Genomic DNA, 25,002 nt, shown 5'->3' on the forward strand with positions numbered 1-25,002 from the left:
TTAGTTTATCCTTTATGTATTTCCTCTTTTAAAAGATTTTACCAATTAGTAGTGCTTCGTCTATCCCACTATTAGTAGTGCTTAACGTGCAAGGCTTTTTGACTGCAGGACGCCATCATTTACTGGGTTTTCTTTCTATAGTGGTGGGCAATCCACCTCAAGTAGTGGAAGACGTTGACTCTTAGTGCGTTCATGAAGAAAACTGGAGCTGGCCAACACTAGCAGCTACTTCCTCCTCCGACATAGATTCTTTTTGACCGAAGTCAGTAGGGAATCCGACAGAGATACTTGACTTGTTGGATACGAGATGGTGGGCTCGAATGTATAGTGTTAGCCACCCTCGTCTATTATACTTATTATAAACTAGGTGCATGGTCCACGCATTTGCGTGGTAAGTGTCAAAAATTCAAAAAATTATACTATTTTTTACCATACATCATCCTCTTTATTATTGTAAACTATGACTTAGTGTTGATAAAAACAATTCAAATCTGGCCTACTATAGTAACAATTTGCTCTTTTGAGCTTTAATAATATTCTGCATATAATTATTTCTATTTTTTTCTATTCAAATTTAATAATTGTTGTTCGCTCTAGTTTTTTATTAATAGTATATGTTTGCAATTTAGACATAGCTAAAGGATGATTCAGTTTTCCATAATAGCAATTTTCGGTTATTTCTATTTTGGTGTAAGGGTATTTTGGACTGATATTTAAGGTAATGGCAGTGATGGATAATTTTTATTTTGGTGTAAGGGTATTTTGGATAAATCTTTATCATAATAGCTGTAGTGGGTAATTTTTCTTTTTTCTTTTTTCTCTAAAATTTTTCTAGGCCTTGAGAGTGAACGTGGAGGCTTCTTTTGTCGGTCAAATACTAAGACAATATATTCCATCAATAATAATACCAGCGTATGGTATTATTTAAGTTTATTTCAAGGTAAGGCTATGAATACTCTCTTCATGTTTTTAACAAAATGTATCAAAATTTATTGGTCGTTTTATTTTTTGCTCCATTTGTTTTTATAAGTGTGCACATATTTAGAGATTCAAACTTTATAATCTTTCTGGCCAACATCAATTAGCCTTTAGAAATTCCACATCTTAGGTCTCATGAATGCTTATGCTTCCAGGGTAGGATTTCAATGGACTGGTGTGGTCCTTTTCAATAAAAAATTTCTGAGTGTATTTATAATTTGCATATACAAGATAGTTCCAAGGCTAGGGGAGAGACATCCTTGGAGAGGCACGTCTTGCAGCCGGAGAGCGGTGACACGCAGCCGCCTGCGGCTGCGCTGCACGACACGCCGACCCAGTGGCAGAAGGGAGTGGCAGCGGTCCAGTTGTCGCGGAGGACGCCGAGAGGATCGGCGAGCTGGGCCTTGAAAGTCAGCAGGGCGGCGGTGTCGGTTTCACTACCGTTGATGACGTCGTTGCTGCCGCCGGGCGAAGGAGCGGCGGCGCCGGCCATGATATAGACGCAACCGCTAATAGCACCAGCAGCAGAGGGACGTTTGGGATGGGCCGGCATGCTGCTGCAGCGATGCATTGACATGGATATGGGAGAAAGGGAGGATATAGGAGACCTTGACTTTGAATTGGGTGAGCACAAGACGGGGGAAGACCTTGACTACTGTAAACTCGTAGACAGGACGCTATCCTTTGTTGGGTTTGCGTTCTATAAAGGCGTGTAAGCACTAATAACTACTCCAATAAACAGCCCGGCTATGTAGCAGTGGGCCATGTCAATGTCATCTGAAGTGGAAGATGTTGGCTGTGAGTAGTGCCGCACTCACCTTCATTAGCATATCCACCTTCATTATTTACTCCCTCCGTCTCGAAATATAGTTATTTTAAGCGTTCAAAATTTGTCCCAAATATAACAACTTTTGGAGTTCCTAACCCACCTGGGACATAAATTTCCCAAAATTCACCTCATCCTCTATCTCCCCACTTTTGGCGCTAATGAACTGTGGCTGCATGATTTATTCACTGGCCACCTGGCGTTAATTGCGTGCATGCCTGTTTGGCAGATATATGGACCAAATACGTGCATGTTTTGCAGGTCAGATAATATTAGGAAGGTTTGCTGTGTCGAATATGGAGCCATTAGGAAGGTGTGTTGCGTCAAATATGAGCCATGTTTGATACCATCACACACATCAATTAGCGCATGATTGTTGCTAACACATTCTGGTATTAAACCAAGGGTTGCTAATGGAAGGACCATGCTGCAGACGTAAACGGATCTAGTTGCTGCAGTCTAAGAGGCCCTACGTTTACTTCAAGCACTTGGGGGCTGTTTGGTTGAGGTCCTAGGTAATTTGGCAAGCAAAAAGTGCGGCCCTAGAGTAGCCTCAAAAGTTCATGATTTTTGCCTGGCTCCAGCAAGTGTGGAGATTGAAGAAGGACCTTAGATCAACTCCAACAGCTTATGTAAATCACCTTGGATAGGTAAAAAAAGAGAAAAGACACTAAAATTCGTTTCCAACAGATGCGCTAAAGTGGTGGCGTCGCTTTCCTCTTCTGCATCCTGCGAAATCCGGTAGGCTTCTTTGCCGAAACCCCACCGTTCGCCATCCTCGCTTTCGCGCGAGGCCGCCGCCCTCCCGCGCGCGCTCATCTGGTTCCCGCGCCCGTCGCCCTCCCGCGCCCGTTTTCGCGCCTCCCTCCCGTGCGCCAATCTTCAGCGCTGCACCTCGCTAGCTGCCCGCGTCCAGAAAAGGGCCGCGCCAAGCCCCATCAGGTGCCCCCGCCTTCTCTTGAGCCGCCCAGGGAGCCACGCCTCCGCCTGCCGTCGAGTATCCCCTCCGTTCTCATGTATAGGCCGTCGTGCCGATCGACGGCGGATTGTGGGGTGGGAATGTGGAATCCTCCCTCAGCTGCTGTTCCGTTTGGTCAACTATTCCGTTTGGTCAAAATGCGCAGGGAAGGTTCGATCCGGAGGCCCATCGCTCCGATGGAGAATTTGATCCCTCAAGTGTCAGATTGATGCGCCATCGAGTGGTTCCTCCCACAAGCAACCAAGTCCGACTGGCAGATGATTTGTTCGAACATGAGGAAGAGACGCCGAGGAGGCACGAACTGGTAATTCGATCACTGAATAACTAGCATAGATGTGTGCTATTTTGCTCTGTTATTAGATGAAATCAAAGTTGTCTGATTAGCATTCAGTGAGTCAGTGAGATCTCTGATTGTGCGGAATACAAGCTGCTTCATCCAATTGATAGCATCTTGGTCGATTAAATTCATGTCAGGCTTATGAATTGGGCATGTCTGTGCAAGTAGGTAGAAACTCTGAAATTAGTTCATTTAGGAACTACAATATTGACTAGAAGCTCTGAAAGTTTCTAGTAATTTCAGTTGTCTTGTTACAACATCTTCAGTTTTATTGTTGATTGAAGGGAAACAAAATACATAGAGCTTGCTTCAGATGGAAACAAGTGACTACACTGAAAAGGTTGAATGAAAGGTAATATATGTGCTATTTCCAGTATAGAGCAGGAACATTGAATTTAGTAGATTCTTCTTAGGTGGCAATTATTGAATGCCCAGGAGGCTCCAGCCCCCCACAAAAGTACATTGGTACTATTCAGAATCAGAGTTGAGGCAAGACAACTGCTCCTGCTATTTATGCTCAGCTCATACATTTTCTAACAATTTCGGCCATAACAAGCTGCTGGCTCAGTTTTTCACCTAGATTCAAACTGATTATCACATTGTTGCTCTTACTTGTAGCAACTTGAAGATAATTGGAGTGCTTGTTTCTGATCTCCAACTTGTAGCAACTTGATGATAATATATTTTTCTATTACAGGTGCTATGGGTTCAAGGTCTTACACTGATCTCATATTGAATGGTTATGAGTTCAGTTCAGTTCAGTCATTCATGAAACTTTGTCTACCTTTGTCGTATTACTGTTTGAGTTACCTTGTGAGGGTACTGTTAAGTAATTTCTGGGTAATGTGCACTTAAACAATATGTGGTTGATTTGATCTGTTTGTTCTCTGAGCTTTGGGAGGTGCCTGTTTTTTGCTCTCTGATCTGTTTGTTCTAGGAGCTTTGGGAACTGCTGCCTGCGTATGCTTGATGGAAAATGTATGCTTGACGTGCGAGCTGCTGCCTGCATGTGGGATCTGCCCTTGCTGCTGACTCGTTTGAACAGATCATGGATGCGATCGATCGGAAAAAAAGGAGACACGAACTGACGTGGCCCCACTTGTGAATATGGAGAGTCAAAAATAGCTAATCTTTTGGTTTACCCTACCTTTTAGGAAGCTTTATATTTTTACATGGTCCTTGTTTCACTCTATATTTGGCTAGAATATACATAAGCTGTTGGAGTTGCTCTTATGGTTGGAGGCCAATGCCTAAAATGGTTTGTGAGGAGATAATATATGAAGTTACGCCTTCTCCCATACCGGCACTGTGTATTTGCAAACTTATCAGAAAAAAAAAGAGTAAGATGGACCCCAGGTCCCTAAACTTGTCCCACTGTATCAACCAGGTCCCTACTTCTAAAATACATATTCAGATTTCCGAACCTGCAAATCAGTTCACGTGAGGTCCAAATCACCACTAAGCTATGTGCATGAACTAGATTACAAGGAATGGGATTTTTCTAGGAGATTATGAGCAAGACTATCATGACAGTGCGCGATGAGCAGGTGGGCATGGTGACGCGGCCTCGGCAAGTGGTAGGCGCTCGAGTGGAGTGGCGCTAGGCAGCGGCGGGTGGACCTTTGCAGAGCAGCAGCAGCAGGAGGAGGAGGAGGCAGCTTCAGGGTGGGCTCGGTCGGAGGCTGCTGGTATTTCAATCACTGGGATGACTGCTACAGTGCTACTGCAGTGGTGATAAACATTAGGACGACAAGAATTCCTACGGCACAATGGAGTGCAGGGCCAGCTGCGCTGCGTGCAACCCCGAGTGTTCCCCACATCAAACCCGGCAATTAGCAATGGGAGATGGATGAACGCACATGGAACAGCGATCGCTAGCCTAGAACCAAATAACGCAAACACATATAAAACATGATTGATAAATAGCTATATATATGTCTATCATCGATGTTCTCCTTAAGATTCATGTTCTATTGCTATTTCTTCTTTCATTTGCCTTTGTCAGATTTATTATTTGATTTCTCTGGCCTCCTCAAATTTCATGGGCGGAGAGCATTAATTTCAATTTTGTTCCTTTCATAGGTAGAGGCTCCTCAAATCCCGTGTGCCAAATTCTTTCCTTGGATGAAATTTATTAATTTGCGTGCATTGGGCAATTAGAAACGATCGATGTGCCATTGCACATATGGCTACACTCAGATTCTTACACTTTCTTGCTCCTACAGTTTTAGATCAGTTTTTCTCAATCCGGTTAGTTTATTTGTACAATACATGCCAATGCCATGTCCACGCAAATGCCCACAAACTATATTTGCAACAGAAGCCATCGCCACATTTTATGTTCAGTAGATCCCCAAACCGAAAATGAGGTATTAAATCTCAGGCAATAGCTGTTTGAGGTAGGGTACCCCAATTTTAGCTCACTCATGAATGCAGAGTGTTCCCCACATAGTCCCAGTCAATCAGCAGTGGGAAACAAATGGGCCAATGCAATGAACAGCGATCGGTAGAATGGAACTAAATAATGCTGATGCAGATGTAAAAGATGCATAACTGATTCGCGTACCATTATAGTGCTATTTCTTCTTCCATTTGCCTTTCTCAGCCTGTTCTTAATTTGATTTCCCATGCTTCCTAAAATAGCATTGGCAAATTTCACCCCTAGAGAGGCATACTTTCTATGGAATGTGGGGTGCATTTTTGGTTTTCTTTAGAATTTACTCCCACACGCATGTTACTTAAGGAACTGAATCCAATCAGTCTACTGCAGTCAGTGTAGATAATATTGCACTCTTTTATGCCACTTCTTTTAAAAGCTAAAATTATTCTCCTCGCGTATGACCATGAAAGTATGCCCTCTACAGTAAACCTACATACTGCAATGATCCATGTCCAATGGTTCTTTTGAATTTAACTTGTCATCCTTACTATTTCTGAACTTAATTTACATCCTGGTATATCATTGGTTTGGGGGTGTCGGTAATCACTGTGAACAACGCTTGCCCGCTCCTACCCTTGATTCATTATTTCCTCTCCTCTTCTTTCCTTCATTTCATTATATTTTTCCATCCATCCTCCCGGTGATAGCAAGGAGGCTCCTACAAACTTCGTGCCCTGTTGCCCCCTGATCGCCACACAAGCTGGCACCATGACCACCCACACCACTCAAGCTAGCCTCCTTACTGCCCTTCTCCCATGACGGCCGACCACCATGTGTGTTGTGCTTCGAACCTACAAATATTCGTGACAAGATCACTATTTATAGGAGAAAAATTAACCAGAACTATAGAATGGCCGTGTTCAGAATAGGGAAGCAACATTATTGCTCGGACTGTAAAGCATTATTGCATAAATGCGTTCAACCAATTGGATAATAAAAAGGAAGATAAGCGTAACATGCTGGTATGTAAGGAAGAGAGAGAGCCAAGAGGAAATAGCCATGGTTTGGTATTCTGCTGAGTAAGTGTCAAAGAATAGGAGAAAAATATTTTTGTTGTGTAATTGTGGGCTTGGGAGGTATTGGGAAGCAAACCGTGTTCAACTGACCGAGTTGACCTGAGATACCACTCAAGAGAGCTCCTATCTCTCTGAATTTACCAGTTAGTCATTTTCTGTGACCACTCGACACACTTGCCTCGGCCTTGTCCAGTAGTGACGGTGATTGGTGAGAGTTGCGTCTAGGTCGATCTAAATATCATTAATTTTCATATAAATCTGGTCAAACTTAAAATTATTTGACTTCTCGAAAAGCGAGAGTTGCCTTTTTTATGGAAAGCAGGGAGTACCATTGAAAATTTATCTCATTCCTTCTATACTATCAAAATTTAGATGATCCCTTTTATTGTCGTTGAAAATAATTTTTCATCCCTTATATGTTACTGCCGTTAGTTTTTAGCTAGAGCACACCATGACGGACGTTAAAATAGATACTTCTCCTTGCATTGTGACGAATTTTCCCCTGCATTGCAAAATCTTGGATTACATCTCATCCTCTACCCAAAATCAATTGTTATCCCCCTAGCCGAGCAGCCTCAGTCCACGCTGACAGCGACTCTAGTCCTGCGGCCGGTGGTGATTTTAGGATTTGAAGTTAGGGTGGCCCAACAAGGTATTTTTAAAAACTCAGAATTAAGTATGAAACTTTCATCAAATGAAGTATACATGCATGTAAGGCCAGTCTCAATGGAGGTTTTATGTAGGATTTTATAACATTAAATATTATGAATTTTGCTGACATGACGAAGAGAGAAAAGATGATATTTCATAAGATGTGAGGATAATTTCATCACTTTCTCGTGCTGGGCTGTGACCAGCTGGTCCACAAACCGACTCAAGATTCTTGGTTGGGACCTCCAATAATGACGCTTGGTTTGGGCCCATAGGCTTCCTCGACCTGCGGGGATACACTCTGCTACTATTGGCAATTCAGCAGGCTTAAACAGGGAAGGCATCGACTTCGACCGTGGGCTCTGCTCAGTCCACCAGATCCCGCAGTTTTGTGAGCCAGTAAAAACTCTGCCTTTCATTGATAAAAAAAAATAAAAAGACTGCCTTTCCACCAGCACCACCAGCACCTGCGACAAGAACATCTTGGTGCATACTAAAGTTGTGGTGGCTTCAGATGACTGCCATGCGTAACTGCCAAGTTGTCCACTACTGCCTTCAAGGGTTATCGACTCCACTCCGAGCTATGCTGCTCTGGTAATGGTACTTTTTACTAGGAACATTGAGTCGATCCTAAATAAACCTTTTAATAGCAATCGAGCATGATCCAAGTCTCTGGGACAAAAGAGGTAATAGGACTAACAGGGTATGATCCTCTTGTGCATAGACTGATGGCCTAATGATAAGGATCTAACATTAATTTCATCTAATATATGTACGTGGTTTGTTTGCACTAGAACACCAGCAACACAAATGCTGCAACACTGGTATGTTAACTGCCTTCACGCAAATAACACAGCCATGTACATTTCAGAAAACATCACCCTTGGAGTGTAAGCGAAAAAACATTTTCCCTTATTCTTACTTGTTCATATGTTCTGCTTTTGGCTGATGAATCAGGCAACGAAGCATCCACCGCATTTTACAAAGTGGATTCCAGGAACTCATTTTGTGGAAGCATGCGGTAAATTCTGAGCTAGTCTCTGCTCACTCGACTTACAATCTGGGAGTGCCCTGTGCACAAAAGGTCGGTGAGCAGGTGTACTCGAATTACTTGGGAGATCTAACAACAATCTTCTGATTGTAGCTACTAGCTAGCTAGCTTAACTTCCTGCACCGCTGACCACATTCCCAATGCCTCCCATGCCTTAATTCTGAGGAGGATCTAGAATCTTCACATCGAAACAACGATGACTTCGGTACAGGCATGACTAGCTGAGTTCTAAATCATGAAGGTAGGAAATTGTAAGTGAAAAGGTGAATGTACCTCACAAACTCTGCAAAGAGACTCAAGCTAATATATAGACCCGAATTCTACCGCCAAAATGATTACCTACACATCCTACAAGTCCCTTAACTACCATCTGGTTCACCAACTCTTTTAATCTCATTATGCGAAAAGTTTTCATTATGAGTTATGACACGTGCTGGAGGCCCGAAAATCTTGAATAATAACGGACCCAGGCGCATGTGCATCCGACTTCACCATGACTCTCTTGGCGCAGCTGATGAAATAAAGTAGAATATGTGAAACAATTAAACATCTGTACGCAACACAACGAAATCTGCAAATAATAAACTGGAGGCCTAACAGCCACAGGTGCCTGAAGTATTCACGCTTTATGAAGGTCTATATATTTGAAGTTGATTGTAACATAGAGATGAGCTTGATTATCTGAAGAAAACATAGAGATGAAGCCTTTATTAGAAAGTAAAACTAGAGAATAAGCTGGAGGACTGACATATATTGGCATGCAACAAAGAGATAAAGCTACTGAGAACTTCAGTTCTGGCCTACTACACTGCCGTCTACTACCACATACTCGCCACTGTTGCCTTTACGAGAGATCAGTCCGAGGCACACTGCTCTTGTACTTGCTTCTTTGTATTCTGACGAACGATGTCGAACTCCATTTAGTTTTTATGTGAAATTTATTATGGAAATTATTGAAATAAATGTCTGACCCCTCAGAAATTTAGACATTCAGCGTTACAATAACATGTGCAGCTTACTTCTCTATTGAACTGACAGTCACATTTTGCTAGCTATGATTAGGTACGCTCTGAGGAGAATGTTACATATCCATAGGGTTGACAGCCATTGGCCGATTTATGTACCCAATTGGAAGTTGGCAAACGCTGACAATGTTGTTTGTGGATAGAACAGCACGTACTAATTCTACTTATTTTTTACTTTTAGGGAAACTATATATAACTTCCTAACCCCATTCCAATGTGAAGGAGTCTTCGTATATTTGTAAAACTTTGAGGATATTGGGAGCCGAGAACAAACTAGCAAACAAGACTAAAGGATCAAGCCACCAAAAGCTGAGAATAATAAGCGAAAATATTTCAAGGCCTTTATGGGGCTTTGCTAGACTGAGGAGCTGTAGGAAAGGGCCATACCATACAGAAGTTGCGTACAAGAGTTTGGCTCCTCAAAGGAGGTATATAAGCTGTAATAATTTGGTTCCAAGCGTGCAAAGACGGCGGATCAATGTAATTAAGCGAAGGCACTGCCGTGCTCCCCTATAAATATGATGGCACGGTGAACTGAAAGGGCATTGCAGCAGGTCTTCCGCTGCCATTAATTGGAGGTCGGGAGTAGCAACGTACTGTCAACTCCACGTCGGTGGACGAGAGCAATGCAATTGCACATGGCTACACTCAGATTCTAACACTTTTCTTGCTCCTATCTGTACAATACATGCCAATGCCTTACCCAAGGAAATGCCTGCAAACCATATCTGCAACAGAAGCAGCCGTTGGCACGTTTTACGTTCAGTAGATCGCCAAAAGGGAAAAGCAGGGTTTGTACCTTTGGCTATAGCGTTTGAGGTAGGGTACCGCAATTTGAGCTCGATCGTGCACAATTTAGTTAGCAGTTATAGCCAGCTATAGCTCCATTTACCTTCACTATTAGCTGTTTGAGTCTAACGGCTAATTAAACTCATTAGCTGGTGATTTAAATTAAAATACAGTATCTATCTCCTCTTGTGTAAATCTACTGCAATGACTTAATAAAAAGGTTCTAAAGTTTACTGTTCTTCTGAACTTATCATGCTTAATTATGAACCTTGGTTACATCCTGATCAAGTTTTTAGGGTGTCGACAATAGGTCTGAACAAAGTTCTTCTTATCCTTATTTCTTTTTCTCGACTTTTTTCTTCATTCCTCCATCGTCCATGATCTTCCATCCTCCCAATGACAAAGAGGCTCCTAAAAACTTCCTGCCCCGCTGCCCTCTGATGGTCCACCTGCCTCTGTGGCACCACATCCACCCACCCCACTCCTGGTGGTCACTTGGCCTCCTTACCTTACCGCTCATCTCCCTAAGCTGCCACCCCACCCTGCCATTTCCTACCATGCATGTGCTTCAGCCCTAGAAATATTAGTAACATGATCATTGGATAAATGCATTCAACCACATTGCTTGTCTAGTAAAGCATTGAATAGATGCATTCAACCACCCGTAAAATATATAGAAGGACATGGAGGAGCTAAATGACAGTAGTCTCTTATTCGAAGGAAGGCAGCGTCCGAAGTCAATATACATGTTTAGTTATTCTGGATAGGTGTTAAGCTAGGCATGGAATTCTTGTGGGCATGGGAGGTATATGGAAGGAATTAAGGAAATCATATCGAGCTAGCCGAGTGGGCTAGAGATACCACTGAACAGCAATCCATTCTCTTTCCATGGGCCATCCAATCGTTTTCTTTGGCCACTTGGGACACTTGCGGATCAGCCGCTTGACCATATCACCCTGACTTAGTTTGAGCTATATGGAGAGCACTGCATCTGGATCACTACTGTCAGATTGTCAATGGAAGATTGCAGGGTCTGTTGCTCTGCGTTGCATACAAATTAACAGGCATGATTGATAAGCAGCTATATGTCCATCGGTGTTCTCCTCATTAAGATTCGCGTTCTATTGCTATTTCTTCTTTCATTTGCCTTTCTCAGCTTTTTCTATGATTTCCCAAGCTTCCTAAAATATCATTAGCAAATTTCACATGTCTAAAGCCATACTTGTCACACCCAGTTTTAAAGACAAAACCGAATGCATAACTATATATATGACAGGATCAAGTTTCATATATATAGTGACATTATAAGTGAATAATCAGTAACAGTATCACGAATCATAAAAAAGATAAATAAAACAATTAAAAGACCATCAGAGTTACATAACTTATCCTGAAAATGAAGACTCCAAACTTCACAGGCAATCGACTGGGGGCTGCGTACGCCGTACGCCTAGAACTCAGCATCATCTTCAATAGAGACTTCACCACAACTTTCTCCATCTGAGCAGCAGTAAGTAAGGGTGAGTACACTTATGGTTGGTACTCAGCACGGCCACAAAAATAACCAGAATATGATTTAAATCCATCTTTAAGTTAAATTAATCATGTGAGGGTCCAAGCCGCTCGTGACCGTGAGCACAACTGATATATCAGTTTTACACTCTGCAGAGGTTGTACACTTTCACCACAATTCGCGTAAAAGTCCAAAGAACTTTAAACCCAACCACGTATATGTGCTGATCAGACACAATACCACACTTTCGAGGTGTGATTGCATAGGGACGCTACGAGGCTTTTCGAAAGAATCACTATATGTACGCACTGGTCCCTTGCTTTCTGTGGTACCTCAGAAGACGAAGCTTCCTTCACACGCTCCTCAAATCTCGATAACCCAAAATCCACCAATCAAATGCCCCAGGCACGATATATAGATCATCTAATTACTTAGCCAAGACCAGAGCCATATGATATTGTGGTTGTACGGTTTTCTTGGGTGGTTCTCTATGTTCCAATTAAATCAAGTATTCTCATAAATAAGCATAGATAGAAGGATGGTTAGGGTCACTTGCCCTGCTCCAACAAAAAGTTACTCTTACTGCTGTTCAGCTCTTGGTCACTTACAAAACTTGATCTTCAGTCCTCGAACAACGATCCTTTTACTTGAAGCGTGTTCTAAAGGATAGGGCAAACATACATACAAAGAAAACAAGTACCACTAAGAACAATACACCAAACAAAAGAAAAGCTTTAAAAGAGTGTTCTAAAGGATAGGGCTCGCTGCTACGGTTATGAGAGCGCAAGAAACACAGAAAACAGAGCTTGGACACGGAAACTATGAGATAAACGGTGAGTTAAGGATTTAATCGCGATTAACCAAAGGGTTAAGGACTAACAAAAAAGATTTGTAAGACACAACAAAGTGTACTCACAGAGGATAACAAAGTGATAAGGCTACTGCACAAGTTGTAAGGATCACGTGAGCGCAAGAATCGCTGAAAACGGAGTTGAAACGTGAAAGATATGGCTAAAACAGTGCACCAAGGACTTGTTTGTGAGAGTTTAGAACTTCCAGGGGCTAGCATCAAAGAAACTAGGGCTAAAAACCTAATTAAACCCTATACGCAGGGGCTAACAAGCAAAAATAAGGTTCAGGGACGGCGGGTCCTATTTCTGGGAAAGACAGGGGCTAAAACAGAAATGAAAGGACCTTTTTGCAATTATTTTTGAACTGAAGTGGAGTGCGGGTTGATTTTGAATAAACCGAGGGTCTCTTTTGTAAACGAACCTAGGGTTGACTGGTATTAGATCTGTTGACTGAGGTTGGATTGGATATGGGCCACTAGATCTCGATCTGACGGCTGCGAGTGGCTCAGGGAGTTTAGGCGGCGGTGTTGGCTGCCGGCGGCGAAGCGGGGCGGCGGCGCGCGGCGGCGGGTCGCCGGACTTCGCCGAACGTCCGGGGCTCATTTCGAGCGTGTCTTGCACGGGGAGCATGCGGGGGCGACGACGAACTCATCTAGGGTAGTTCCTCGAGCTAAAACGAGCGGAGCAGAGCTCACGGCGGCGAGGGGGCTCGGTGGAGCTCCGGTGAGCAATCGAGCGTGCGCGTGCGAGAGAGAGAGAGAGAGAGAGAGAGAGAGAGAGAGAGAGAGAGAGAGAGAGAGAGAGAGAGATTGAGGGAAAAGTGGCCGGCGAAGCTTCTTACCACGACGCGAAGCTCTGGAGGCGGCTTGTGGAGGCGAGGGAGCGGCAAGACGGCGGCAGCCCAAGCTCGGCAAGCTCCAATGGCGGCGGCGCGGCAAGGGTTTTGCGAAAGGCAGTGGCTGTGGCTCGAAGGGGCCTAGGGGGGGTCACGGCGCCTTAAATAGGGGCGAGTGGACGGCCTCGGCGTGCGGGCCAAGAAAGGCCGCGACACGAGAATGCGGGCGCCGGGCGGCCTCGCCTTGAGTTCGGGTCGTCCACGGGAGGGAGACGACCCCGACAGGTGGGGTCTGCTTGTCGGCGGCGGAGAGGGGAGAGGGAGGGGGCGTCGGGCTGGGCTCGCGGGAGAGGAAGTGGGCCGGCGGAAAGGGGAGTTTGGGCCGCGGGAAAAGAAAAGGAAAGGAGAAAGAGAGGTGGGCTGGGCTAGAAGAGAGGAAGAGAAATAGAAAAGTTTTGTATTTTTGAAAATGATCCTAATCAATCCAATTCAAATTCAAATTCAAGAGAATTTAAACTTGAGTGGAACAACAAGCAATAAAATAATGCATTACGACATGAATGCAAAACAAACCAAACAACCTCAATTTATTTGGAAAACAATCAATATTTTTTACACTAAATTCCCTATGAAGAAAAATAAATGTTGGAAAAATTTTAGAATTATGGGAAAAATGTTGTTTTATTTTTAATTTTAATCACATCCTAAAATTCAAAAATTTCAGGGTGTGACGATACTTCTATGTTGCTGGTGTGCCAAAATTCTCCCACCTCAATTTCTTGTGAGACGATATTTATTATTTTAGTAATGAGCATCATAAGTAGTGCACATGGATACACTTTCATACACTTCTAGCTCCTACTACTTTTTTTTCTCGACCCGGTTAGTCCCTCCAATACATGAGACAAAAAGTAACTACCACAAGCGCCATGCAAATGCCTGCAATGCAATGCAACACAAGCCACCGCAATGTTTTATGTTCAGTAGATCGCCAAAGGGAAAAGCACAAGCACATAGTCCATCGTCCCATAAAAGTGTAACTGTAGATATTTTGAGACAAACTAGTGATGTACTCCCTCCATTCCAAATTATAAGTTGTTTGACTTTTTTAACTCCAAATTTGACCAATTGTTTTATTCAAAAAAATTGTGCAAACATAGCCATATTATCTAAGAACTTTTTGACGGACGAAGAGTATGTCCTCTACAGTAATCTTCTGCAATGACTTATATAAAATGGGATCTATGTTGAATGATTCTCTTGAACTTATCCTGCTTTATGAAATTTATTTACATCATGATCATTGGTTTCGGAGCGATAATCACTGTGAACAGTGCTAACCCGTACCTGCCCTTAATCCATTTCCTCTCCTCTGATCCGCTTCTTTCCTTTCATCATGTTTTTCCATCCATCATCCATGATCTCCATCCTCCCGGTGACAGCAAGGATGATAGCTCCTAACAAACTTCTGCCCTCTGATGGCCCAACTTCATCCAAATCTATCAAAACTCTACATGCTGGCACCATGCCCACCCTTCTCCCGTAGCGGTCAGACACCATATGCATGTTGCACTTAGATCCCCGTGACATGATCCCTGGAATTTATAAGAGAAAAATGAATCAAAACTGTATAGAATAAGCATTATTGTTCGGACTAGAGAACCCTGTACACATTGTTCGGACAGTAAAGCATTAGTTATTGCATAAAATGCATTCAACCAACCGGATAATAAAAGGAAGACAAGAGTAACATGGTATGGAAGGGAGAGAGGCAAGAGTAAATAGCCATGGTTTGGTATTCTGCTACGCAAGTGTCAAAGAATAGGAGAAAATATTTCAAGTTACAGCTATTGTGGGCTTGAGAGGTATTGGGAAGCAAACCGTATCCATCTGAATGAGTCAATCTGAGATACTCCCTCCTTCCCCGTTTATAAGGCATACACGTATATCAAGATTCAAACCTTCTCATCTTTGACCAATAATTTGACTATTAAATTTTTATTTTTATAATGCAAATTTCATATGATTGGATTCATAATCAAACATAGTTTACAATGATTATAAGTTTATAATCAAAAGTGATATAATATATGATAAATAAATGGTCAAAGTGTTGTTTAGAAGACCGTGTCATGTTCCACCATGCCTTATAAACAGGGAAGGAGGGAGTACCACTAAAGGGAGCTCCTACATACTTCTCTCGAGTCTCGATTGATCGGCCAGTCAGTCGTTTTCTCTGACCACATAACACATTTGCGGTTGCTTGGTCCACCAATGGTGACTGGTGAGAGAGCTGCATCTGGGCCGACCGAGTGCAGAATTATGGCTGAACATTGCGTTGTTTAGTAGTTCCAGGAATGAAAACAATTTAAAATTTTGTCTGCAGCTGGGTAAACCATGCATCCATCCATTTCATTTCCTCATTAAATGCAAGATGCCAAGATGCCTGTCATATCAGGACCAATATGCAGCCAAAGTTGACGAGCGCCATGCATATGTATCTTCAACCTTTTCACTATATGAGTAGCATAAGACTTAGCCCGAGTGTTCATTCAGCCAAGTATTGTGCAACACACACCAGTCAATTTCATAACAAAAAGGTGGTCTAAAAGCAAAGTGATACTACCATCGTAGTGGTTTACAGGAGCAGAGAGAGAGAGAGAGAGAGAGAGGATAATCTGGGTAGATGGTTTGGGTATTCATCAAGAACATTACCATAGAGGATTGAGTTTGAGAGGTATCGGGAACTAAACCATAACCGAGGTGCTAATTGTTTTATCTTCTGAAATCAGACCTTCGATTTCCTCATTCTTTCTAGTTTCATGGATTTGTATTTGACTCGCCTCTTGTTGGTTACAGGCAACCAAGTCTTACGAGACCTTGAGCTTCTCTGTATTTGCAAGTTGCTTCACTTTAAGAACTTGCACATCTGCAGAGCTGACATGTGCTGGCTGCCTTCCTGCAGCTCTAGAACTACTGCCTCGTCAATATTATTCAGAACTTTTACCTAGAGTTACAATGAGGTGGTCCATGGGAACTGGTCAATTTCACGCAATAATCACCAGCTCGTCGTCTTGTCTTGGTCAGTAAGTGATAGTCCTCCGTTTGGATTGGCTCTCGGCAAAGTCAAATGTAAAATCTAATCACCGTCGGCCAGTAGACCCAAAATAATACACAAACATGTTTCGTGTCATCACTTAATTAAGAAACCGTTCAGCAAAAACTGTGCTTCGTTCCAGTTGTGTGGGTGGTAGACGTCGTGTTCAAATTGCATGGTAATGATATACATGTACTTGTTTTGCAAGAGTTTCTGTACGCATAGCAATAGAAGTCTAACTACATCTTGCGTACATGCCTGCACAGCACGCAAGCCATGGTGAGTCGGTTTGGTTGCTTGGGTGTATAAAAGAAACTGCAGTATTTGCAGATTTTGTAATATGAGAATGAAAAGAACAAGAAACGGTATGTTGTCGCAGCCACGGAACCTTCTTTGTTTTTGTGTTTCTCGTGCACATTGTATTGGATCCTGGCGAAAAGGTAATATAGTTCAGCAGTTCCTCGTGGATTGGAGGATGTGACTGATATAATGTGCGATTTGTCAAACTTGCCTTGAGGGAGCCTATCTTTTTGTTAATGCTCGCTGCGGCTGCAGTAAGCAACACTTGATGCACCTTTGCTTGCTGCAGCTGCTGCTACAGCCACAGCAAGTACTACCGAACGCGTGACATGGGAGCTGGGTAATGTTATTGGGACCCACCAAGAAGTGGGCTCCATGCGCAACTATTCACAGGACCCACAGGTGGGACTCACGACAAGTGAGTTCCATGACTAGTTGTTTATGTTACTGTAGGTACAGCTATTCGTAATCGGTGGGTCCCATGGGTCCATCCATATTGTTTATAATATTTTTCTACAGAAAACTACAATATCTTATAGAAAAAATTGGTTTAACATATTTGGTACGCTGATAGTGGATCCTACAGGACCCACTAATTTAACTGGTGGTCCTGGTTACTTTGTTTACGACTTTTTATGAAAAGTAACGGTGCTCAAAATATAAAATTGGTTTAACTGTTTAATATAGCAGGGTAATCTTACTAGTCATTCTAGTAAACCATTTTTTAATTTATGCATCAAGATTATTCGACGATCAAATGGTCTTTTGGATCACAAATTGTTGTGCAAAACTGCCTCCATAAGCTGTTTTGCAGGCTCAAGATACTCTCCCCTAGCTTTTTCCTTGAACCAATGGTAATAAAAGAAAGATGCTGTACCAGTCCTTATTAGGAGCTTATGCATTTGTTTGATAATATTTGGTGTAATTCCCTTTTTCATGTCACATACATCAAAGGTAGCCCACCCAAGGACCATCTAGAGCATTGATGCTTGAGATATTGTCACACCCGGTTTTTAAAATAAAATCGAATCACTACTACAAAAACCTTGATTTGTCCCGGTTGGGAAATCTTTTTTGTCCCGGTTTCCCAACCGGGAACGCCATGCCGGGACAAAAGAAGGAACCCTTTTGTCCCGGGTCTGGCAACCGGGACAAAAGACACCCTTTTGTCCCGGTTGGTAATACCAACCGGGACAAAATGTTTTTTTAGCGTCCCCCGCCGGAGCTCCGCATGCACCACCGGTTCCTCCCTCCTCGAGCTCCAATTCTAATCACTCCATCACAAAAACATGCTGAACTCCCTCACAAAGATACAATCACACTTGAAAAAAATTTCAAATTTAAGCTAGAAACATTCTTATCTTACATGGTCATCACACACCACACAAGTAAAATAGCAAAAATCTAATTCACAATACAAGAGACTGATTTGATTCACCATACAAGAATTGACCACCACAGTCACAAACCAAAAAAAAAACAAAACAAAAAAGCATATGCGCGCCCTCCCCGGCCCACGGCGACGGGCGTGCCGGCCCCTGCACATGGCCGCGCGCGGCAGCGGCGGCTTGCTGGCCGCACCCGCGCCCCGTCTCCGTCAACGTCGCTGCGGCTCCTGGCCGCGCGCGACGGCGGCGGCTGGCCGGCTCGCCGGCCCGCACCCGGGCGCGCCCGCCCCTGCCGGCGCCTGGCCGCGGCTTGCCGGCCCGCAACCGCGCGCGCTTCCCGCGGCTCGCCGGCCCGCAGCAGCGCCCGCCCCCACCAGCGTGGCCGCGCCTCCACGCCTCCTGGCCGCGCACAGAGGCGGCAGCGGCGGCTTGCTGGCCGCACCCGCGCCCCGTCTCCGTCAACGTCGCTGCGGCTCCTGGCCGCGCGCGACGGCGGCGGCTGGCCGGCTCGCCGGCCCGCACCCAGGCGCGCCCGCCCCTGCCGGCGCCTGGCCGCGGCTTGCCGGCCCGCAACCGCGCGCGCTTCCCGCGGCTCGCCGGCCCGCAGCAGCGCCCGCCCCCACCAGCGTGGCCGCGCCTCCACGCCTCCTGGCCGCGCACAGAGGCGGCAGCGGCGGCTTGCTGGCCGCACCCGCGCCCCGTCTCCGTCAACGTCGCTGCGGCTCCTGGCCGCGCGCGACGGCGGCGGCTGGCCGGCTCGCCGGCCCGCACCCAGGCGCGCCCGCCCCTGCCGGCGCCTGGCCGCGGCTTGCCGGCCCGCAACCGCGCGCGCTTCCCGCGGCTCGCCGGCCCGCAGCAGCGCCCGCCCCCACCAGCGTGGCCGCGCCTCCACGCCTCCTGGCCGCGCACAGAGGCGGCGGCGGCTGGCTGGCTCGCCGGCCCGCGCCCGCCCCCACCAGCGTGGCCGCGCCTCCTGGCCGCGCGCAGAGGCGGTGGCGGCTGGCTGGCTCGCCGGCCCGCGCCCGCCCCCACCAGCGTGGCTGCGCCTCCTGGCCGCGCGCAGAGGCGGCGGCGGCTGGCTGGCTCGCCGGCCCGCGCCCGCCCCCACCAGCATGGCCGCGCCTCCTGGCCGCGCGCAGAGGCGGCGGCGGCTGGCTGGCTCGCCGGCCCGCGCCCGCCCCCACTAGCGTGGCCGCGCGCAGAGGCGGCGGCGGCTGGCTGCCTCGCCGGCCCGCGCCCGCCCCCACCAGCGTGGCCGCGCCTCCTGGCCGCGCGCAGAGGCGGCGGCGGCTGGCTGGCTCGCCGGCCCGCGCCCGCCCCCACCAGCGTGGCCGCGCGCAGAGGCGGCGGCGGCTGGCTGCCTCGCCGGCCCGCGCCCGCCCCCACCGGCGCCTGGCGCGGCTCGCCGCCCCCGCTTGCGCCTGAGAGGGAGCGAGGAAGGACCGGATCGAGGAAGGAGGGGAGGAGGAAAGCTCGAGGGAGAGAGATGCCAGGAGAAGAAGAGTACGTCGAAGAGATAAGAGAGAGGACAGAGTTAAATAAATGAGAGGAAGAGAGATGCCCGTGAAACTCTTTTATCCCGGTTGGAGACTCCAACCGGGACAAAAGACTATCTTTTATCCCGGTTGGAGACTCCAACCGGGACAAAAGACTATCTTTTGGTCCCGGTTGGAGTCACCCACCGGGACTAAATCCTTTAGTCCCGGTGGGTGACTCCAACCGGGACTAAAGGATATTATTTTATTCTGGTGGAAGTCTTCAACCGGGATAAAATGTCTCTTTCTACTTTTATTGGCTGCTAGACTTTAGACCCGGGACTAAAGCTTTCATTTGTCCCGGGTCCAATAACGACCGGGACAAATGTGCAGGAACAAAGCCCTGTTTTGTAGTAGTGAATGTATAACTATATGTATGCCAGGATCAAGTTTCATACATATAGCGACGTCATAATGGAATAATGAGCAATAATGTCACGTAAAAGATACTTACAACGAATAAAAGCCTATAAGAGATACACAGCTTTATTCTGGAAACGACGGCTCCACACTACACAGGCAATCGACCGGGGGTTGCGTACGCCTAGAACTCAGCAACATCTTCAGCTTCATTGCAACTTTCTTCTCTGAGCAGTGTGGTTATAGCAAGGGTGAGCACATGTCGTACTCAGCAAGTATATTAAGAAAATAAATGACATGCAAGGCTTAAGCAAGGATAAAGGCTGGCTGAATAAAGCGGTAAGTATTTTAATTAACAATTGAGCATTAATAGCCCATTACTATTCATAAATGAACCATCCCACATTTATAAAAAAAAGTATATATATCTGAATAAACAATTAACTTAAAACATTTAATAAATGAATCAATCAATTATTTCTATTAAGTAGACATGTGAGGGTCCGAGCCGCTCTTAACCGTGAGCACGGCTGATATATCAGTTTTCACTCTGCAGAGGTTGCACACTTTACCCACAAGTCGCGTAAAAGTTCAAAAGAACTTTGGACCCAACCATGTTGTGCTAGCTAGGCACAATACCACACTTTCTTAGGTGTGATTGCATAGGGACGCTACGAGGCCTTTACAAAGACTCTCTTACAAGTTGTAGCCCGCTAAGGATTCAGCCGCTAGGGGAGTGCACCCTCCCCCAAAGCGAGTGTACCCCGTGGGCGTACCAACCCCTTTGGCAGGCCGAGTACCCCTCTTAATCCTAGTCCCCCCTCTTGTGCCTTTAGGTCAGCTACTAACAAGCTAGAGAAATCTAATTAATCAGCCAAGACCAGAGACATGTAGTCCTTGTGGTTGCGCTGTTTTCCCGGGTGGTCGCTCCATGGTTGATTTTAATCAAGTGACCAAAACATGATATTGTTCCAAAAGTTATATCCATAAGTCTCATGTATCAAGAATTATTGTTGTAAAGCACCCATAACCATTGTTCAGCAACTAAGCAAACTACCCAAAAGATTTTATAAAAGAAATTCGGCTATTCAAGGACATGGATAACAATAAGGATAATAGGTACCCATCAAAATTAATGCATACAAGCGTAAAGTAAATGTTATTAGGACAAAGCATGATCAAGGAATATACTTGCCTTAAATCCAGATAATAACTGCTCAGAGTCTTCAACTCTTGTTCTTGCAACTCTTCATCTTCATAGCTCTCGACCTGCGTTCCTTTCTACTCGCAATAAGCATCGGGACAAATATAAAAGAAACAAGCAAAACAAGAACAACTAAGAAAAGAGCATTAAACAGAATAAAATCATTACAAGAACGCACTAAAAGAGAGGGCTCGAAGCTACGATCGTGAGAGCGTAAGAAACATTAAAAACGGAGCTAAAACAGTGAAACTATGGAGTAAACAAGGCTGCAGGGACCTACTTACGATTAACTGCAGATTTCAAGGATCATATTGCAAAAGCTCGGGATCCTATTGATGGTGGACAAAAGCTCGCTGCAGGTCAATAAAAAGGGGATGACGTTTTACCGCTTACCCATGGTGGAGGTGGATCGAGGCGATGGGAATTGAAACCGGAAGGGGGCGCTGGTGTTCTGCTCGTGGAATAGGCGAGCAGAACAGGCGGTGGTGGTGCTAGGTTTCACGCAGCGAGACGCAGAGGCAAAGAGGGCAAAGGAGATGGCTGCAGGGAGAGGCGCGGTAGTAGCAGCAGGGCCAGCGTGTTGCCCTTTTCCCGTGCTCACCAGGGAAGGTGATGCTCCGCTCGTCCCTTGGTCGCGTGCAGGGGAGGCGCCGTGGAGCAGGCGCACGGGGAGTCGCGCAGGGGGAGGAGACGCGGCAGCATGGGGCGACGACATGCATGATGGGTGCCTCCACGCGTAGCAGCAAGTGGGCCACGGGGTGCCTTGGCCTCGCGACCCGAAGAACGGCGGCGACGGCGCACAGGGTGCTCGGAGGCTCGCGAGGCAGCAGGCGACGCAGGTGGAGGCCTAGGGCCGGCGCTACAAGGAAAGGGACGCTCGGAGATAAAAGGGAAACACAAGGAGGAAACGAGACTGGCTAGGACTCGGCGTTTCAGGTACCAGGACGGCTGGGAGTCTTGCACGTACGAGCATTCTGCTCCCAAACTTGGCTGGGCTAGGGACGTGAGGAAGCGGCCTAGGGCAGATAAAGAACAAGGTTCTTTAGGCTCACCGTACCTTTGACGTCATTGGCCAGCAGCTTGCATTGTTGGGTTTTGCCCAACTTATGCAGACGTGAGGAAGCTGCGAGAAGGCAAAAACTTGGAGAGGTGGTGGAAATAAGTGTGACCAGATTTTAGAATTTTGCAAAGTCTCTAGAAAATGAAGTGAAAAGAGACTTTTCGCAGATTAGCATAGACACAAAGAAATGAGATATGGATGAAAAAGCTCATGGAGCTTCGACTGTGGCCAAGGACCTCTGGCCGGCCGTCTTACTGGTGCTTCATTAGCCTTCGGTCGCGGTTGAGGGGCGCGGGGAAGAAGCAGCTCATCGAGGCAGATGCCGAGGTGCCGTAGGCTTGGACCGGTGCTTCCGGAAAAGGTCAAGTTGCGTGGCGCGGAGTAGGCCGAACAGCAACAGTGGCCTATGTGCTGCGTCTGGCGATGGAGGGGCGATGGTACTGGTCAAAAGGGTTGACCGCCTCGACATCGTTTGAAGCATGATTTGATCGAGATAAAAGATTAGAGAATCGAAAACTTGACGGGGCAAATCATCTGGAATCCAGTCCGGGAACAAAAGAAAACAATTTCAATCGCTTGGATTATATTTTTGGTTCAAAAATAAATCTAGAAAAGTCTAGATAAATCTTTTAACCCATGAAAAAGAAATATTCTGAAAATCCCAAAAATGCCAAGAAAAACCTGGAGATATTTTGGGACACGCTGAGTCCAAATAAATTACTTGAATCTCATGAAAAAGATTATAAAACTTTCCATTAAATGGATTCCGTTCTAGGAAAAGGTGAGAATAAATGACAGAAATTTCTGGAAAATTCTCGAAATATTCAGAAGATGGATAATTTTATTCAAAAAGTTATCCACAACCCAAAATTAAAATTTTGGGGTGTGACAGAACTACCCCTTAAACAGAATCTCGTCCCGAGATTCGCAAAGTCTAAGGGTAAAGAGAGGATAGGATATAGAGATTCCAATGAGAAGGACACAAGACGGGTAGCGAGAAAGAGAGAGATTTACTGTTGGATCTTCCTTGCTTCTTCTCCTTCAAACGAGCAGACAGTGATGGTGAGATAACAATGGGATGAGTGATGGTACTGCAGTCACAAGTCCCACAACACATCGACGATCAAAACAAATGCCAGGAAAATTCTAGAAAATTCTCGAAATATTCAGAAGCTGGATAATTTTATTCAAAAAGTTATCCACAACCCAAAATTGAAATTTTGGGGTGTGACAGATATGAGTCTAAACATTATATAGGAAAATTGATTCTAAAAACTCGTAAAAGCCATGCAGCCATGCTCATATATACTAGGAATCAGTACTCTAGGAGAGACTATGATCTAGAGCCAAATTAGGAGAGATGTAAAAGTTGTCTCCCTTATTGGTGTGCTAGAATTTTCGATTGGCTTGGCAGGCATCAGGAACTCAACTGTAGCTTTCAGGTTTAGGCAGGGGCGGATCTATTGGGTATGTCGGTTGGGCCACGCCATACCCTGCAAATCCGGCCAGTCCAGGCAGCCCATGCGCACTCGCTGTTGATCAGCCACTGAATCCGACAATTTAACTTTGTAGTGCTGCTCACCCATCTTCACAACAACACAGTCATGGATTTATCCTTTATTGTGGAAGGGGAATTCTTTATTAAATTCCATCTTCGCAATAAATCTGATGACTTTAAATGGATTCTAATGGCAATTTATGGCCCGGCACAAGATGAGTTTAAAACGGCCTTCTTGTCTGAAATGGTTCGAACTTGCCAACAAAATCCATTGCCAACCTTAATCGGGGGGGGGGGGGGGGGGTGATTTTAACATTATGAGGCATAGCGGAGAAAAAAATAAAGACAACTTCAACCACCGATGGCCTTTCCTATTCAATGTTGTCATTGATAGTTTCGATCTTCGAGAAATTGATTTGACAGGGAGACAATTTACCTGGGCAAATTCTTTACCGGATCCAACTTATGAGAAACTCGATAGAGTTTTAATGACAACTGAATGGGAATTCAAGTATCCAATGGTGATGGTGCACGCGTTGGACAGAGGTGTTTCAGACCACACTCCACTACTATTGGACACTGGAGATCCAGCCTACACGGGGCATACCAAACAGTTCAAAATGGAACTAAGCTGGCTTGCCCACGAGGACTTCAAGGATCGTGTGACGGAAATTTGGAACAAACCGGTTGGTGGCCAAAACTCAGTACAACGCTAGAATAGGAAAATGGGGGCTCTAAGAAAACACCTACGGGGGTGGGCTCGCCATCACCATGGGGTGTATAAATCGCAGAAACAGAGACTCCAATCAGTAGTATCATTGTTAGACACCACGGCCGAAATAAGAAGACTTACTGAGGAGGAACGGGAGGAGCTTGAAGTGGCCAGGGATGACCTGATAAAAATCCTTCGTGAGGAAGAACTCAGGTATTATCAAAGGGCTAAAACTTCAAATGTTCTCTTGGGAGACAACAATACTAGGTATTTTCAGATGATTGCCAATGGCAAACATAGGAAAAAAAGGATCTTCTATCTTGAACAAGACGGGATTAAAATAGAAGGGCAGGATAAACTTAAGAGTTATATCACCCAATTCTACAAAGATTTATTTGGTCCCCCGGAGGATAATCACTTTTCGCTAAGCGACAGGATTGATGATATTCCTCAAGTCAGCCAGGAAGAAAACGAATTCCTTACGGCTCCTTTTACTGAAAAGGAAGTTCGGGATGCAGTTTTTGACATGGAACATAATAAAGCACTAGGACCTGATG

General features: G+C 45.4%; 1 protein-coding gene across 1 annotated transcript; it reads left to right on the forward strand.

The window, feature by feature from the left end:
* Positions 1-1,742: 1,742 nt before the first annotated feature.
* On the forward strand, positions 1,743-19,501 carry LOC120645438 (formin-like protein 3). The gene is made up of 4 exons (XM_039922222.1): positions 1,743-1,776; positions 2,066-2,117; positions 18,182-19,065; positions 19,140-19,501. Exons 1-4 carry the CDS (start codon positions 1,743-1,745, stop codon positions 19,499-19,501), a joined length of 1,332 nt encoding a protein of 443 aa, XP_039778156.1.
* The last annotated feature ends 5,501 nt before the right edge of the window (positions 19,502-25,002 follow it).

This window comes from Panicum virgatum, chromosome 8K (assembly GCF_016808335.1).
Source record: "Panicum virgatum strain AP13 chromosome 8K, P.virgatum_v5, whole genome shotgun sequence".
Lineage (NCBI taxonomy): Eukaryota > Viridiplantae > Streptophyta > Magnoliopsida > Poales > Poaceae > Panicum > Panicum virgatum.

What these genes read in the sequence shown, in the direction of transcription:
- LOC120645438 (XM_039922222.1), top strand. Translation starts at nt 1,743, where the DNA reads ATGTCAATGTCATCTGAAGTGGAAGATGTTGGCT. An exon ending in TGAAGTGGAAGATGTTGGCT is followed by an intron (nt 1,777 to 2,065) that starts GTGAGTAGTGCC and finishes CATGTTTTGCAG; the next exon opens with GTCAGATAATATTAGGAAGG. An exon ending in AATATGGAGCCATTAGGAAG is followed by an intron (nt 2,118 to 18,181) that starts GTGTGTTGCGTC and finishes AAAACAAAAAAG; the next exon opens with CATATGCGCGCCCTCCCCGG.